The following is a 15,744-nucleotide window of genomic DNA, read 5'->3' as shown; positions in this document are numbered from 1 at the left end:
GATCATAAGCTCTGGGAGGTGTGAATGGGGAGGAGGAGATGGAGCACACAGGGACGCAGACAGGGGCACTCACATCCTTCTCAAGCCCGAGCTGCTGAGCGATGTGGCTGATCTGCTGCAGGGTGGGCTTTGGGCACTGCAGGAACATGCTCTCCAGGTTGCCTCTCACTCGGTTCTCAATACTCGTCCGCTTTCTCTTCCGGGCCTGCACGAGGGTCTCTGCCTTGCATATCTGGGCAGGTGGGGAGATGACAAGGAAGGAAGTGGGAGGGCAAGCCTCGAACCTGCTGAGCAACAGCATCATGAGGTCAATGACTCGAGAGCCAGCTGCTCAGGAGCACTGACTGGCACCAGGGCCACAAGAAAGATCCTGGAAGGGTGGGTTTAGACCAGTGGCCCTGGACCTTCTCCCAGCAGAACTGAGGAATTGCACTCCATCCCAGTGAGGACCACTGCCTCCAAGAGGGAGAGCTGCCAGCCATGGATGGAAGCAGTGGAAATCGGGCTGAGACCAGGCGGGTCCCTATGCATCCCTCCCACCCTCACCTCCTGCAGATTCTCGTTGTTGTCTGCTTCCTCCACCCACTTCTGCAGCAGGGGCCGCAGCTTACACATGTTCTTGAAACTGAGCTGCAAAGCCTCAAAACGGCAGATGGTCGTTTGGCTGAACACCTTCCCTGGGGAGATGGGTTGAAATAAGCAAGGTGAGGCAGCAGGCAGGGCCCTTTCAACCCCAAGACCCAGGGCTTGCCACCTCTTCCTGCCCCCCCAAGATCCCACACAAGTACGGTATCTCTTCCCCCTCTACCCTCACCCCTAAAGAGGGTAGAAACACCCTTCTCTCACTCCCTTGGTGGGGAGGAAAGGCCCAAATTCAGGGATGTTCCTTCTAGGGGAGATGTGGTCCCTGTGTTCTGTGGGTCAGAACATGCTAGGTGAGACTCACCAAAGAGAACCCCCAGGGTGAGCCCCACATCGGCCTGGGTATATCCCAGGGTGATCCTCTTCTGCTTTAGGAGCTTGGCAAATTGTTCAAGGTCTTTCTGAAGAGCTTTGATGTCCTGGGACTGCATTTTAAAAGGCAGAGGAAAAAAAAAAAAAAAAAGGCAGAGGACATGTAAGACATAAACATACCAGTTACCCACCCCACCCCCCCTTCCATTTGGGCCCCAAGGAATAAACAGTCTATGGGAGCATCTCTGCTTCCAGGCTGCCCACCTAATAAGTAGAAATAAACTATATACAAATGTCATTTACCCCAGAAAGTGACACATCCATCAGATGCAGAACGTCATTCGATAATGCAAAGAAAAGCCCAGGCCTCAATGAGAACACCTGTCAGGTTATGAAGGGGGCTCCTGCCCTTTAGTTCTTTAACACTCACAAAAGCTTTTTGACTCTAGTATTACCTCAGTTTGAGGAAGTGTTGAGTGTAGAGATACAGAGCACCATGTCTCTGGTTCTCTTTCCAAATATACTCTCTCCAGCTTACTTTGAGGGTCCCACAAACTATGACAAGGCATGCACATTCACAAACACACTACAAAACAGTCGTCATACGAGGTATGAATAACATGCTTTGTATATAGTTAGTGCTCAATTTTTAAAAATCTGATTATCCCTTATTTTTAACTGTATCTTTCTGCAATATAAAAGCATCCTCATTGACTAATTCAACATATTTATTGAGCACCTTCTGCAAACCAGTGGCTACACCAAGTAGACCAAAAACCCTGGCCCCAGGGACTTCCCTGGTGGTCCAGCTGTTGAGACTCCACACTCCCAGTGCAGGGGGCCCGGGTTCCATTCCTGGTCAGGGAACTAGATCCCACATGCCACAACTAAAAGCCTGCATGCCGCAACTAAAAGACTCCACGTGCCACAACTAAGACCTGGCGGCGCAGCCAAATAGATAGATAAAATTTTTTTTTTAATTAAAAAAGAAAGAAAGAAACCTAGCCCCAAGGGCTTTCACTGTGATGAAATTAGTATCCAGTATCTTAGAAGTGCTATGGAAAAAAGTAAAGCAGAGTAGGGAATTATGGGGAAGGTGACAATTTTAAATAAGACAGTCAGAGGTGATGTTTGAGCAAAAGGAAGGAGCAAAGTGGAAAGGCCCTGAGGTGGGTGGGCCCTGGTAGTAGCAAAGCCAGCAACAAGGCCAGCAGCAAAGCTAGCATGGGCGGAGCAGGGTGAGAGGACTGAGGAAAGGGAAGAAGGGGAGCTGATGAGGTCAGAGAGGTGAGCAGAGCAGATCCTGGAGCTGCCGCCATAACTTTGGTTCACTCAGAGAAGTGGAAAGGCGCTGAAGGGTTTTGTGCAGTGAAATGATCTGACTCTCACATTTTAAAATGTTCACTCCAGTTGATGTACTGACCATAGACTAAAGAGGCAACTGCAGCAATCCCAGCCTAATGATGGTGGCTGGGACCAGGATGGCTCTAAGTGATTGATTCAGGATGTATATCCAAGGTAAAGGTAGCAGCGTGTCCAAAGGATTGGATGTAAGGATGTGAAAGGAATGAGGATGACTGGTTTGGGCCTTAAACTACTGGGAGATGGACAGGGTGGGGCAGTGCAGGGAGCCATCCCCGCAGGAGACAGAAAATGCAGTGGTCATGTCTAGAAGATATTTGAGCCTTGAGGGTGGATGAGAGGTGGATGAAAGGTAGACAGAGCAGAGGTTGATGGATGGAGCCCTGAGGCTCTCCAATGAAGGCCAGTGGCCAGAAGATGAACAAGAGCAGCCAGGCCTCTGTGCAGTCCTGGAAACCTAAGGGAAGTATTTCGAGGGTCATCAATCACATCAAACTCAAATAAGGTAACTTCCGTTCCCAACTTCTGCTCAACCGATGTCGCAAACCTATAAACGTCAGCTGTTCCCATCTCGGCTTTTCCAAATCATATTTTGGGGATTTGAAATAAGGTAAACCCCAGTTCAAATCCTAGCTTTACCATTTAGCAGTTAAGACCCGTGAAATAGGCTAATAATACCTCCCTAGGAGATCTTGTGCCAGTTAATGAGATAATGATGTAGAAACTGAGCCCACAGCCAGGCATTTAGGAAATGGACCACAATTGGCAGCCATTATCATTCAAGGCTCAGCCGTCGCCTCGAGCAAAGAGTCTAGGGCTACTCGGTCAGCTGCAACCAATCACACCACCTTCGAAGAGGTCTAAAGGTTTAGTACTTGATCTCTAATTGCTTGCACTTGTCTCTTCCTCCGACTAGAAGATATATCCTTAATAGTCCCCAGCAGGGCTGGATGCGGAAGTCTTCAATTCCCTCAGCAAACCCTACATTTGGGGAATGGCCTGGAGATGACTTCTTCCCCTTTTCTCCCCCTGTTCACTACTTATGGAATTACGGCTGAAATTGGTGTTTCCAGCTCTCTACAAGGGGGTGTCAGGGTGTGCACTCTGCCTGACTGTGACTCACTGGGCCCAAGGCAGAGGTCAAGGGAAGACAAGCCCTAAACTTGATGGAGAGTAAACCCAAACTCCATACATCCACGCAGCCCAAACAGGAGCTTCTATCAGAAACCAGTCACACCCTAGACTTTCAGGAACAATAACCCTGGGATAAGCACGGTTTTCACCCTCAGGCCACACTTAACCCTAAGGCGGAGATCCTGGATCTGATCAAGCTCAAATTTTCAAGAAGGGATCAGGGTAGAAGAAGGGGCTCCAACCCCAAGCTGGGTCTGGTGCTGGGCTGGTAATGAGTGACCCGACCCAGGTCAGACCTAGGAAGTGGAAGGACCTACTTGACAAGGGCCGAGGGGGGAAGCAAGGCCAACTTCCGACTGCCCCAGGCCGCCCTGCCCTCACCTGTGGTTCTCTCTAAATTCCAGTCCCTAGTTCCCACCGGGCCCCTGCTCAGGGCGGCCTGCAGTCGCCACACACGCGTCCAGGGGCGCCGCCCTCGCCCGCTCCCCTCCTGGGTCGGCGACCCGGGCAACTGCAGGCGATCACCTCCCCTCGCGTGGCCGCCCCCGGCCGGCGCGGTCGCCCCCCGCCGCCCGCCCCCAGCAGCTCACTCGCCTCCTCGGGGTTCGGCTCCAGCTTCTCCTTGTCCAGCTTCACGGGGCCAGCGGGGGCGGCGCAGGGCTCCGGGGAGGCCCCCTCGGAGTTGCTCTCCACCCCGGCTCCCGCCTCGCCCTCGGGCTGAGGGGTCTCCAGGCCGCCTTGGGGCACCAGCCCCACTCCAACCTGAGGTGCACAGTACGCCATCCCTCCGCAGAAGTCATAGGGCGGGGGGCACGCGGGAAGACCCCACACCTCGGCGCCGGGCCCAACCCCCGGCCCGATCCCTGACCCACCGGGAGGCCCTTGGAAGCTCATCCAGGTCCGAGGATCAACCCAGCCCGGCTCTGGCCCTCCCGGCCCATCGCCTCCACCGCCCGGCGGGGGCGAGAAGGCGAAGTCGGAAGCCAGGTGTCCCGCCATGGGGAAGGAAGGCGCCCCAAGCCGGGGGCCTAGAAAAACGAGGGCTCTCCTAGGGACGGCTCGACACCTCTCTCCCTCCCCAATCCCACCCACTAGCCTTGACCTCTGGCCCCGCCCCCTGGATGGGTGGGGGAGGGGACGGTGGGGGTGGGAGAAACTGAGGCGGAGGGTGTTTGCCGGCTGCTGGCGGTGGTGTCTGGGAGCCGAAAGCCAGGCAGCTCCAGCGGGCGCCTCTCCAGGCCCCAGATCCCGAGGCTCTAGGTGCAGGTCCCCCATGCGGGCCTTCACTCCCAACTCCCAACAGGCCGCCCGGCCCTCCCGACGCTCCGCACACACCAGAGCTGCCTGGAATCTCTTGCACACCTCCTGCCGGTTCTTCAGGAGCCCGGCTGCTGGACCCCTCTCCAGACACCCTGGCACCGTCCCCTCACCCGAACCCAGCCACCCTCTCGGCTCCTCAAACATTAATTGTTTATGTGTCAAGTCCTGATGGGGCTACCCCTCAATTCCTTAACAGTCCCCCTCCCCATTGCCCTCCTGCACCCCCAATCCAGGAACCTAGTTGTTCCCATTTAGACTACTGGCCAGATTCAGTTACCCCAAAGCTGCGATGCCCAGCAGCCATCTGCCCAGCCTGCTAAGTTCCACCCCATCACCAGGGGCAGACTGCCAGACAGGCTTCCATTCCATCCCCGGCTTTCCCGGCTTCAGAGCCCCCTCACCTACCAGAGTCAGGGATGGAACCCCTACTTTCCCTTCTAGGGGCCAGGCTCTGGGCTGACTGGTCCTGAGTCTCCCAATCTTTGTCCAGACAGAAGAATCGGACGCCCCCTCATGGGTCCCCCACTGTGGGTCACGCACATCAAGTTCCTTGCCCCCCTCTTCAGAGACCCACATTATCTAGTCCGTAGTTGACTGTTCTCCCTCCCCCACCTCCCAGCCCAGGCCTCCGGCCCTAGGCCCTGGGTGGGGAAAGCCCAGGAGGGAGGGGGGAAGAAAAAAATATCTGACTTCAGGTTCAAAGAGGCTTGGGAGGGATGGGGGGAAGGGGGCCGGACAATGGCCTTGGCTGGACAATCCTGGTCCCCAGAGGGGGCAACTCTAACCCTAAACAAGTGCTCAACCCTTGAATGGGCCTGGATGGCTCCCCTGGGGACAGCTTCCTGCCCCCCAACCCCCCAGCCCCGATCCCCTCACACGGAATCCCCCTCAGAGCAGCTAAAAGAGCTCCAGCAATAACCCCCCCATCCCCTCAAAGACGGAGCCTCAGACAGGGACCCCCACTGGGACCTAGGTCTCCTGTCCCCCTCTAGAGGACTCAGGCGTCCAGCCTCATCATCTACCCCTCCCCCAGCCCCCCCAGGCCTTTGTGTAGGGGGGCTGGTGAAAAGATGAGGAGGGGGTGGAGAGCGACTTGGGGGGGTGTGCAGGAAGCCTGCCCTAAGCTCTCCCACAGGGTCTATTTTTCTGGGCCTGTCCTGAGGGCTCACACTGCAGGCATAGTGCTTGATTCTGTTTGCAAGAGAATAGCTTTCAGACTGCCTCTCTGCTTGGGATGAGGTTTGTCTGTCTGCTCCCCAAACTTGCCCTAAATGAAGGCTCCGAGGTGAATTGGGGGGCCTCCGGAAAGGCTGTAGACCAGAGCTCCCTACAGCTTGGAAGGCCAGAATCCTGAGCCTGGGACATGGACCTCTGCCGACTTAGACATTTCTTCATCTCAGCCCCGTCTGAGGTTGTTTGCTCAGCATCTACCTTCTGAGGGGCTTGGGGGTCCTGCTGGGGGTCCTCTTGACTGGCCAGCCATCTTCAACTTGGTGGTATCTGGGAGTCCTTTGAGCCTGTTTTTTTTGTTTTTGTTTTTTTTCTCCTCTGAATCTATATCACACAGCCCCTGCTCCAGCCCATCTCTAAGTACTTTTTGGGCAACTAATTGTATGCATGCATTTCAATACTTCCCATAGGTCTGCTGGAAGATCTACAGGGCAGCGAAACTGGAGCTGTATTCACCACTAAACCACTAACTGCCCAAAAGGCAGATAGATTAAGGGGCCTGGTGGGGGTGGAGAGGTGTGCTTTGGACCAGGAGGGGCCCCTCCCCAGCCATCTCCCCAACCCCCAGGACAGAGCCATCACAGCCCCTTTGTCATGCATCTATCTGCTGTCTGCCAAGAAGACGGCCTCCCGGAGGAGGGGGAGGGGCGGACCTGAGAAATCTCCTACAGCAGTGCTTCTTGGCTCGCCGCCCTCTAGGCTCCCAGAAACCCCTTCCTCCATGTGGTCCAGAGAGCCCCTGTACCCCTGTCTTCCCAGAGGCCCCTAAAACACCTTCCTCTTCTCCCCCCACTCAACAACACCCTCTGTTTTTTAGATTACAATCAATAGTTGCTCTAGGTGGTATGTTTCTGGCCTGAGCAAGAGTCCCATTCCAGAGGGAGAGACAGAGGAGGCGAGGGTGCCTGGCTGCCTGCCTGGCTTGTAGCCAGAGATCTGAGCCAGATCAGTCAGGTGCTTGCCTGGAGCCTGACCCAGAACCTTAATGGAAAGTTAAGTTTGTCTGCAGTCCTAGCCAGCCCCTGCCCAGGCCAGCTCTGTGCAGGCCCAGAGGAGACTGGAAGCGGGGTTGAGTCATCAGACCTGGCTCCTCCACTCTCCTGGGTCTTAGGGAGTCACTAAACAACTTCAAGTCCCCGAAACCAATTTAGGACTGGGCTCACAAACTCTCCGCATACACCTTTATTATAGTGCAATGTCAAGGTCCTACACAAAGACAAACGCAAGTATCTGGTTGTAGAGCATGACCCAAGGAGGGCAGGTGAGGGCCACCACTCCCTGCCAGGTGTGGCTGGCCTGGCTTGGTTGCTAAGAGGTGCAATGGTGGCCTTGCTGCTATCGGCCCAGCCATCCCCTCGCTGTTCTGTTGGGAAAACCAGCTGAAATGGCTCATGGGGACCAACGGAGACTTGCTCTAGACCAGGGTGGCAAACCCCTTATTTTGACTTCTGGCTTCTGTCAATCTGAAGGCAGAAGAAAGGGAAAGAATGGAAGGCTGAGGAGAGAAGGGTTCAGGCTTTGCCCACTTTGGGAGAATATCTCCCTTAATCTCAATTTACACATTTTCCACTGCTCACCGTAAACCACCCCCCTTCTTCTCAACAACTGACCCTATGATCTCTCCTGCGAGGTCTGCAAACTGAAATCTTCTTTTCCCAAATCCAGGTACTGTTACCTCAAATCTAGGGGTCATCAGCTCTCTGCTTGTAGTCTGTAGGGAGATAGAGAAGTGAAAGCAAGAGGGAGGGGAAGCCAGGAGAAGAGGTCAGGAATAAACCAAGGGTCTGCAGACCAGGGTCCTGGGCCCTGGCTCTGACACCCCAGTGGATGGCGCCTCACTTTCTGTGCCTTGGTTTCCTCATCTAATAAAGAGGAATTGGACCAAATGAGCCCTAAATTTCCTTCCAGCTCAGACATAAAAGTGCTGCCCCTCTCCCGTACACCCTCCTCTCTATCCTCACCACTTAGTTGTCATGGGACTAGCAATCTCTCTCCGCACGCCTGTGAAGAAAAACTGGGGTTGGAGGGGTGGGAGAGGAGGGACTCAGTGAGATGCTGACACAGGCTTTCCCGCCCCGCACCCCCATCTCCCAGCAGCCTTCCTGGGAAATCTAGCAGAGTTTCCCCTCGAGTTTGATCAAGATTTGTTTGATGAGTTTGGGAGGCCAGTTTTGATTTGGTTTTGGTGTTTGGGAACTTATAAGAAACATACTTCAGGAAGTAAAACTTTGTGTGTGTGTGTGTGTCTGTGTGTGTGGACAAAGGCTAGAGAGGAAACGGAAATCCTAACCTACTCCTTCTTCTTTTCATATTTTTCATATTCTCTCCTCAGTTGCTTTTCTCTAAATCGCTGCTCTTGGACCTCAGCCTCCCAGAGAGAGGGAAACCAGATGATCCTTAAGGTCGCTTCCAGCTCTAAAATTCTTTAAAAAAAAAAAAAGAAAAGAAAAAGAAAGCAAAACCTGTCGGGACTTCCCTGGTCGTCCAGTGGGTAAGACTCTGCGCTCCCAATGCAGGGGGCCTGGGTTCGAGCCCTGGTCGGGGAACTAGATCCCACGTGCATGCAGCAACTAAAAAAAGAAAAAGAAAGACAGTTCTAAAATTCTGAGCATACCTGCTGCCCTGCCCTTCTGCCACTTCTTCCAGAGGAAGGTGCCTACAGCTCCCACAGTGACCACTCCAGAGGCCAGGAGCCCAAAGAAGATCCAGACAGGGGTGGGTGTGTGTTGCTTAGAACCAAGAGGCTCTGAAAGATGTGGGCATGTGAGGCACTGACAGACCAGCCTGGCTCCCCCACCCTTTCCCTGGGCTACCCTGGCTGCTCATCTGAGGTCCTGCAGAGACCCAGCATCGGACTGGGATGCCACCAGACAGGAAACCTCTGCTGTGTCAAAGGGCATCTCAGTGGACTGCTGGCTCTAAGCAGTCCCATCCCACTGGGATCAGATGGCTTGAGGTCCCAAAGACCCAGGGTTCAGGGACAGCTGGACACCAGAGGACAGAAACCACGGGCCCTGCATGTTGGGATGGGCTCTCTTCTAGGGGGCTTTGTAGAGAGGCACACGCACTGAGGGGGCCAGTGGGACAGGGAGGAGTGGTGGCAAAGGAGACCTAGAGACTCCTAGACCAGGGGGGACTTGGCACCTCTGGTCTTGCCACACTGCCATGCACCCTCCACAACAGGGCCTGGGCTGCCACCCAGGCACCATTCACACCACATTCCATGGTGACTGTCGGTCACGCCCCGCCCTGAGTACCCTGGGGTGCTAAGCCCTGGGCCAGAACTTGAACACCAAGTAGAGAATGGATTGAGCAAATATGTGTGAGAGAAGGCAAGCCCAGTGGCTAGGCTGGTCAGCAATAGAACTGTGCTCATGAAGGACAAAGATAATGCACGGACTTCCCTGGTGGTCCAGTGGTTAAGACTCCGCACTTCAAATGCAGGGGACACAGGTTCGATCCCTGGTCCGGGAAGATCCCACATGCCACGTGGTGTGGCCAAACAAACAAAAAACCGTGCTCACGAAGGACACATTTAATGCAATAGAGGTCTGCTCCCTCATCCCTCCCCGCCATGCCCTCGGCCCCTTCACCTTCCCCACTGCTCAGTCCCCACCTATCATTCCTATCATAGGCTGAAGGCTGGGGCCCCACCCCAGCTTCCAGGTATTTCCTGAAATGGTAGAGGCAGCTCTTGGTCAAGAAGGATTACTCTTTTCACTTCTCTCCATCTGTAGTTCTGTTTTTTTCTAGCTTGCTTTTGCTGGAATTGAAAGACTCAAGTGTACTGAGAAGGGAGTCCTGGCCATCAGAGTTGTATTGCCAGTGTCCCCAGGTGCTCTGATTCCCAAGCTAGTCGTGTGACTCTGAAATGCCAAAGTCCCAGAACTCCAAAGGAGAACAAAACATTAGTTTTCTCTACCTCCACTCCCACCACTTTCCAAAATGCCTGGAATTCCCTTCCTCGGCTGATAAACCCTCACTCATTCTCCAAGACATATCTTCCCAGTCATGCACATCCCCACCAAAGTCATGCTGCACCCCACCCTTCATGCCCTGCAGCAAGTGGCTCCCTCCTTTGCTCCCATCATGCCCTGCTCATGCCACAGTCATGGTACTGACCACACTGAGCCCTCCTGAAGGCAGGGACCCATGCCCTGTGCCCAGCATCATGGGGTTTTGTTTGTTTGTTTGTTTGTTTTTGGCCGCACCTTGCCCTTGCAGGACTTCCCTGACCAGGGATAGAACCCGCGCAGTGGAAGCGCAGAGTCTTAACCACTGGACCACCAGGGAAGCCTCATCAAGCTTTTTTAATTGAAGTATAGTTCACATACAGTATTATATTACTTTCAAGTGTACTACATGGTGATTTGACATTTGCATACATTATGAAATGATCATCACGAAAAGTAGTATCCATCTGTCTCCAAAAGTGTTACTACTGGGGACTTCCCTGGTGGTCCAGTGGGTAAGACTCTGCGCTCCCAGTGCAGGGGGCCCAGGTTCGATCCCTGGTCGGGGAACTAGATCCTGCATGCATGACATAACTAAGAGTTCACATGCCACAACTAAGAAGTCCACATGCCACAGCTATGAATGAGCCCGCATGCCGCAACGAAGATCCCCCGTGCCGTAACTAAGACCCAGCACAGCCTAAATAAATAAATATTTTTTTTAAAGTGTTACTACCATATTATTAACCATATTAACCGTATGCCTTACACAGCAACATGTTTAAATCCCAGATCCAAATGCCACTACTAGATATATTGTCCATAGCAAATGTAACTGAACCTCTCTAAGCCTCAATTTCCTCATCTGGGAATTGGAGATAACAATAGTGATCAAATAATATAATGCATGCCAGTGTTAATGTCATACCTGCCAATAAGAAATCAAGAAATTCAAGAACTAGTAGCTGCTGTTTATTTTTTAATATTTATTTATTTATTTGGCCATGCTGGGTCTTAGTTGTGGCACACAGGATATTCGATCTTCATTGTGGCATGCAGGATATTTGATCTTCATTGTGGCATGCAGATCTTTTTAGTTGCGGCATGCAGGGTCTTTTACTTGTGGCATGTGGGATCTAGTTCCCTGATGAGGGATCGAACCTGAGCCCCCTGCATTGGGAGCTCCGAGTCTTAGCCATTGGACCACCAGGGAAGTCCCAGTAGCTGCTATTGTAATGTTTATTATTGGTAAAGCACCATGAACAGCATTTACTAGACCCTCAGATATTTGCTAGATGAAAAAAAAAAAAAAAATGATGTAGGTTAGAAATATACTTCTCTTGGGACCCTGACCAGGTCTCCAGGGTTCCTATAACTACTGGTGGAGATGGGGAGATGGCTATGTCAGAAAGGCCATTTATTTCCCAGACTCTGGATTTGAAAAAGTTGGATACAATTTTTTTTTTTTCACCTGAAGGGAAGGCCTGGGGTTCTTGAGACCATGGAGAACTCTCTAGCCCTGTTCCCTGACTGGAGAAAGGTAGGAGTCTTATACTTAAGTCCTACCCTTTCCAATACCCAATACTCAATATCCAATCCTTTGGGCACCATCAGGTACACACTAGGGTCTGGAGTCAGGGATGAAACCCCCCAGGAGGAGGAGGCAGCATCAGTGAAGGGTGCTGTATCCAGAGTGCTCAGCAGGGTGCCTGGCTTCGAGTTTAATAAATATTAGTTTAACAATAATGAATGAACAACTCCATATCTTTAGGGCTGCTTTGAGCTCTCCCCTTCACTCCCCATCACCTTGGCTCTGATTCTTCTGCTCCACGATGCTTCTTAGTTGATGACAAGGTACTGGGCTTTGGCCTTCATTTTGAGAATCAGCTTTTCCCAAACCCCTAGGTCCCTGGCTTCAGACCAGGATGCCTGGACCTCTGCCCACCTGCCCTCCTTGCAGCACCATTAGAAAGACTGGTCATCCAAGAGCTTGAGAATTCATAAAGGGCTTGCTCAGGGCTGGGCTGGGAAAGAGTGATGAAGCTGAAGTGCAGAGAATAGGTTGCTGAGGGGAAAAGAAATGGTGGGAATGGGTTATCTTTAGTGGGCACTTTTTTAGGAGATGATTCCACAAGTATCCTGTAAGAAGGTGAGGAGATAGGACTATCATTAGGACAGCAAAAGAGTGAGTAAGGGGCATGGGGAGTGAACAATGGGGAGGGAAACTTACTGCCCTGCAGGATCTCATCCAGGCTCCTAGTTTTAGATAGTAATGACTCCACTGTCCAAATCCTTGCACTTCACATCAGTGTACCCAACCACCTACTGGCCATCTTGACAGAATGTCCTACATCACCTTAAATTCAACATATCTAAACTAAGGATATCCTCTTAGCCCCCACCAGGGAACAATCTGGCCCTCATCCTACATTCCTGGTAGGTGGCATCACCATCCGACCTATCTGCTTGCTTAAGTCAGAACTGGGTTGTAGTGTGGGAAATTAACCTAGGTCACAGTGGCCTCCTGGTACAGTACCATGAAGCTATCCAGAGGTCGTGGAACAAAAAGGCTCACAGACCAAACTAAGATGCTTGAACCACGTGGTTTATTAAATAAAGGTAAAACACACCGTGAGGAGCAAGGGAAAGCGATGAGGGGAGGTTAACACATTTAAGATCAGGTTCAAATTGGGTGGAAGGCTCTTGCAGCCTGAATTCTGGGTTATGCATACTGATAGCCTCAGATGTCTCATATGTTTTAGGGCTCATGAGTATTTAGTGCCTACTTTGGTCCTTCCCTCCCTCCCTCCCTTCCTTCCTTTCTTTTTCTTTTTTCTTCTTCTTTTTTCTTTTTTTTTTAATTAATTTATTTAATTTATTTATTTTTGGCTGCGTTGGGCCCTCGTTGCTGGGTGCAGGCTTTCTCCAGTTGCCGGGAGCGGGGGCTACTCTTCGTTGCTGGGTGCAGGCTTCTCATCTTGGTGGCTTCTCTTGTTGCAGAGCCCGGGCTCTAGGTGCGCAGGCTTCAGTAGTTGTGGCTCGCGGGCTCTAGAGTGCAGGCTCAGTAGTGTGGTGCATGGGCTTAGTTGCTCTGCGGCATGTGGGATCTTCCCGGACCAGGGCTCGAACCTGTGTCCCCTGCATTGGCAGGTGGATTCTTAACCACCGCGCCACCAGGGAAACCCTCTTTTTCTTTCTTTTTTTGGCCCCATGGCATGTGGGATCTTAGTTCCCCAGCGATTGAACCCACGGTCCCTGCACTGGAAGCATAGAGTCTTCACCACTAGACCTCCAGGGAAGTCCCCCTCCCTCTCTTTCTACCTCAGTTCACACAAATACGTGTTCTATTGATACATACTTATCGACATCTAACGTGTCTCACAGATTCCCAGTGTGCTTACCTTTATAAAGTCCATCTGTCCCATTTGTCTTCTTGTCTTCTATAGCAGAACTGGCTATTCCCAAACAATAGGCAGGTGTGCTTTACATGGGCGCTTATACTGGATTGCTGCCTGCCTCAACACCTTCCAGTTTCAAACCATTACCAAGCTCTGCCCATTTTTAACTTCCCATTTCTCAAATCTGGACATTCCTCTTTATCCTCATCAAACCAACCCATAGCATTGCTTGCTTGGTTTATAGCCAGAGTCTTTCCAATTGGACTCCTTCCCTCCCATCTTAACCATTTAAAATCCATCCTCCTTGATATAATCAGGGTAATCAATCTGGAAATATGTGTCTGACTGCATAGCTCTCTGCTGCTCCTTCAAGGATTCCCTTTCGTTTTCAGGATGACTTCCAAGCTCCTTAGCAGACTAAACAAGGCCCCTCAAAGGCGTACTTCACCCTCATCTCCCACCACTCCCTGCCTTCACTCTACGCTCTTGGACCAGGAATGTTTGAGCATCTCTACTCCTGCTGTTGTTCCATGTCCCAGTGTCTTCCTGAGACTGTTCACTCTCAAGGGAAGACTCGCCACCCCTTCTGCTCCATACACCAGTGGCATTAAAGCCTTACCCTGGCCTCAAACCGTCTGCCACTCTACTGCACCCCTTTATTTCAGAGATGACCTCTGACTCTTACTCAGAGAATGGTGGGCTAATCCACAATGCGCACACACACCCTGCACACTCATCTGTGGGCTGTACTGCCCTAACGGGGCCATCCTTTTTCTTCCTCAAGTTTCTTCCTTGGCCTCCCTTTGACCCCCTGGTTATTCCCTTCTATCTAGCAGGGGAATAGAGAGGTAGGGGGTTTGAGGACAGTGCTCCTCAAGCTTGACAGAGCCTAAGAATCACCTGGGTTTTTTGTTTCCCAGGCCTTTCCTCTCTAGAGCCTGACTCAGGAGGTTTGGGTGGGACCCAATAATCTATTTTTAACAAGCACCTCATTGGTGAGTCTTATGAGATATAATGCCTTGGTTTTAAGTCTCTGAGCTTTACTTTTCTCATGTATAAAATGAGGAAATAGGGCTTCCCTGGTGGCGCAGTGGTTGAGAATCTGCCTGCCAATGCAGGGGACGCGGGTTCGAGCCCTGGTCTGGGAAGATCCCACATGCCACGGAGCAACTCGGCCCGTGAGCCACAATTACTGAGCCTGCGCGTCTGGAGCCTGTGCTCGGCAACGAGAGGCCGCGATAGTGAGAGGCCCGCGCACCGCGATGAAGAGTGGTCCCCGCTTGCCACAACTAGAGAAAGCCCTCGCACAGAAACGAAGACCCAACACAGCCATACCATACATACATACATACATAAATAAAAAGAATGTAAGCAGACAAGAATAGCATTAAAAAATAAAAAATAATTTAAAAAAAAAAAAAAAATGAGGAAATAGTGCCTGTCTTAGAGGACTAGAGGTAATACCTCTCCCCCTAAAAAAAAAAAAAGAAAACTGGTAGGTATTTTAAAACACATTGCTAGTCAGACATAACTCCTGTTATCATTGGCTCCTTTTCCAGAAATTTCTCCCTTTAGACTCACTCCTTCTCTTCCCAAAATAGGCTCCGAGAATAAATTGTCCTTCTCTACTCCTTAGCCCCTCACTTTTTTCCTCTAATTTTTTTTTTATTGAAGTATAGTTGACTTATAATATTATATTAGTTTCAGGTGTACAACATAGTTATTCAATATTTTTATAGACTATATTCCATTTAAAGTTGTTATAAAATATTGGCTATATTCCCTGTGCTGTACAGTACATCCTTATATCTTACATTTTTTTAGCCCTTGCCGCATGGTACCTGGGATCTTAGTTCCCCCACCAGGGATCGAACTTCTGCCCCCTGCATAGGGAGCATGGAGTCTTAACCACTGGACCACCAGGGAAGTCCCTATATTATTTATTTTATACCTAGTAGTTTGTACCTCTTAATCCCCTGCCCCGATCTTGCCCCTCCCTCTACTCCTCTCCCCACTGGTAACCACTAGTTTGTTCTCTGTATCTATGAGTCTCTTTCTGTTTTCTGTTGTTATAGTCATTCATTTGTTTTATTTTTCAGATTCCACATATAACTAAAAACATACAGTATTTGTCTTTCTTTGTCTGGTTTATTTCATTAAACATAGTACCCTCCAGGTCCATCCATGTTGTTGCAAATGGCAAAATTTCATTCTTTTTATGGCTGAATAATATTCCATTGTAGATATACATCACATCTTCTTTATCCATTCATCTGTTGATGGATACTTAGATTACCTCCGTATCTTGGTTATTATAAATAATGCTGCTATGAACATTGGGGCACATGTATCTTTTCAAATTAGTGTTTTTGTTTTCTTCAGATATATACCCA

At 50.9% G+C, this 15,744-nt stretch overlaps 1 protein-coding gene across 4 annotated transcripts in view; it reads right to left on the bottom strand.

The window, feature by feature from the left end:
• The window catches only part of POU5F1 (POU class 5 homeobox 1), a gene marked incomplete at its 5' end in the record, with an annotated part of 36,912 nt that overhangs the window by 1,786 nt on the left and 19,382 nt on the right, over window positions 1–15,744 (bottom strand). For 3 of the 4 annotated variants that reach the window (XM_082347031.1, XM_082347030.1, XM_082347029.1), the window contains 3 exons: window positions 74–232; window positions 547–677; window positions 947–1,067. In XM_082347031.1, the coding sequence (XP_082203157.1) occupies window positions 74–232; window positions 547–615 (228 nt within the window). Of the gene's footprint in view, window positions 1–73; window positions 233–546; window positions 678–946; window positions 1,068–4,044; window positions 4,549–15,744 lie in introns of those variants that run through there. The other variant, XM_082347032.1, reaches the window with a different exon arrangement.

The sequence above is a fragment of the Balaenoptera borealis genome (assembly GCF_965194805.1).
Source record: "Balaenoptera borealis genome assembly, chromosome: 12".
Lineage (NCBI taxonomy): Eukaryota > Metazoa > Chordata > Mammalia > Artiodactyla > Balaenopteridae > Balaenoptera > Balaenoptera borealis.
Note: the sequence above shows the minus strand (reverse complement) of the source record. Positions and strands in the feature narration are given on the sequence as shown.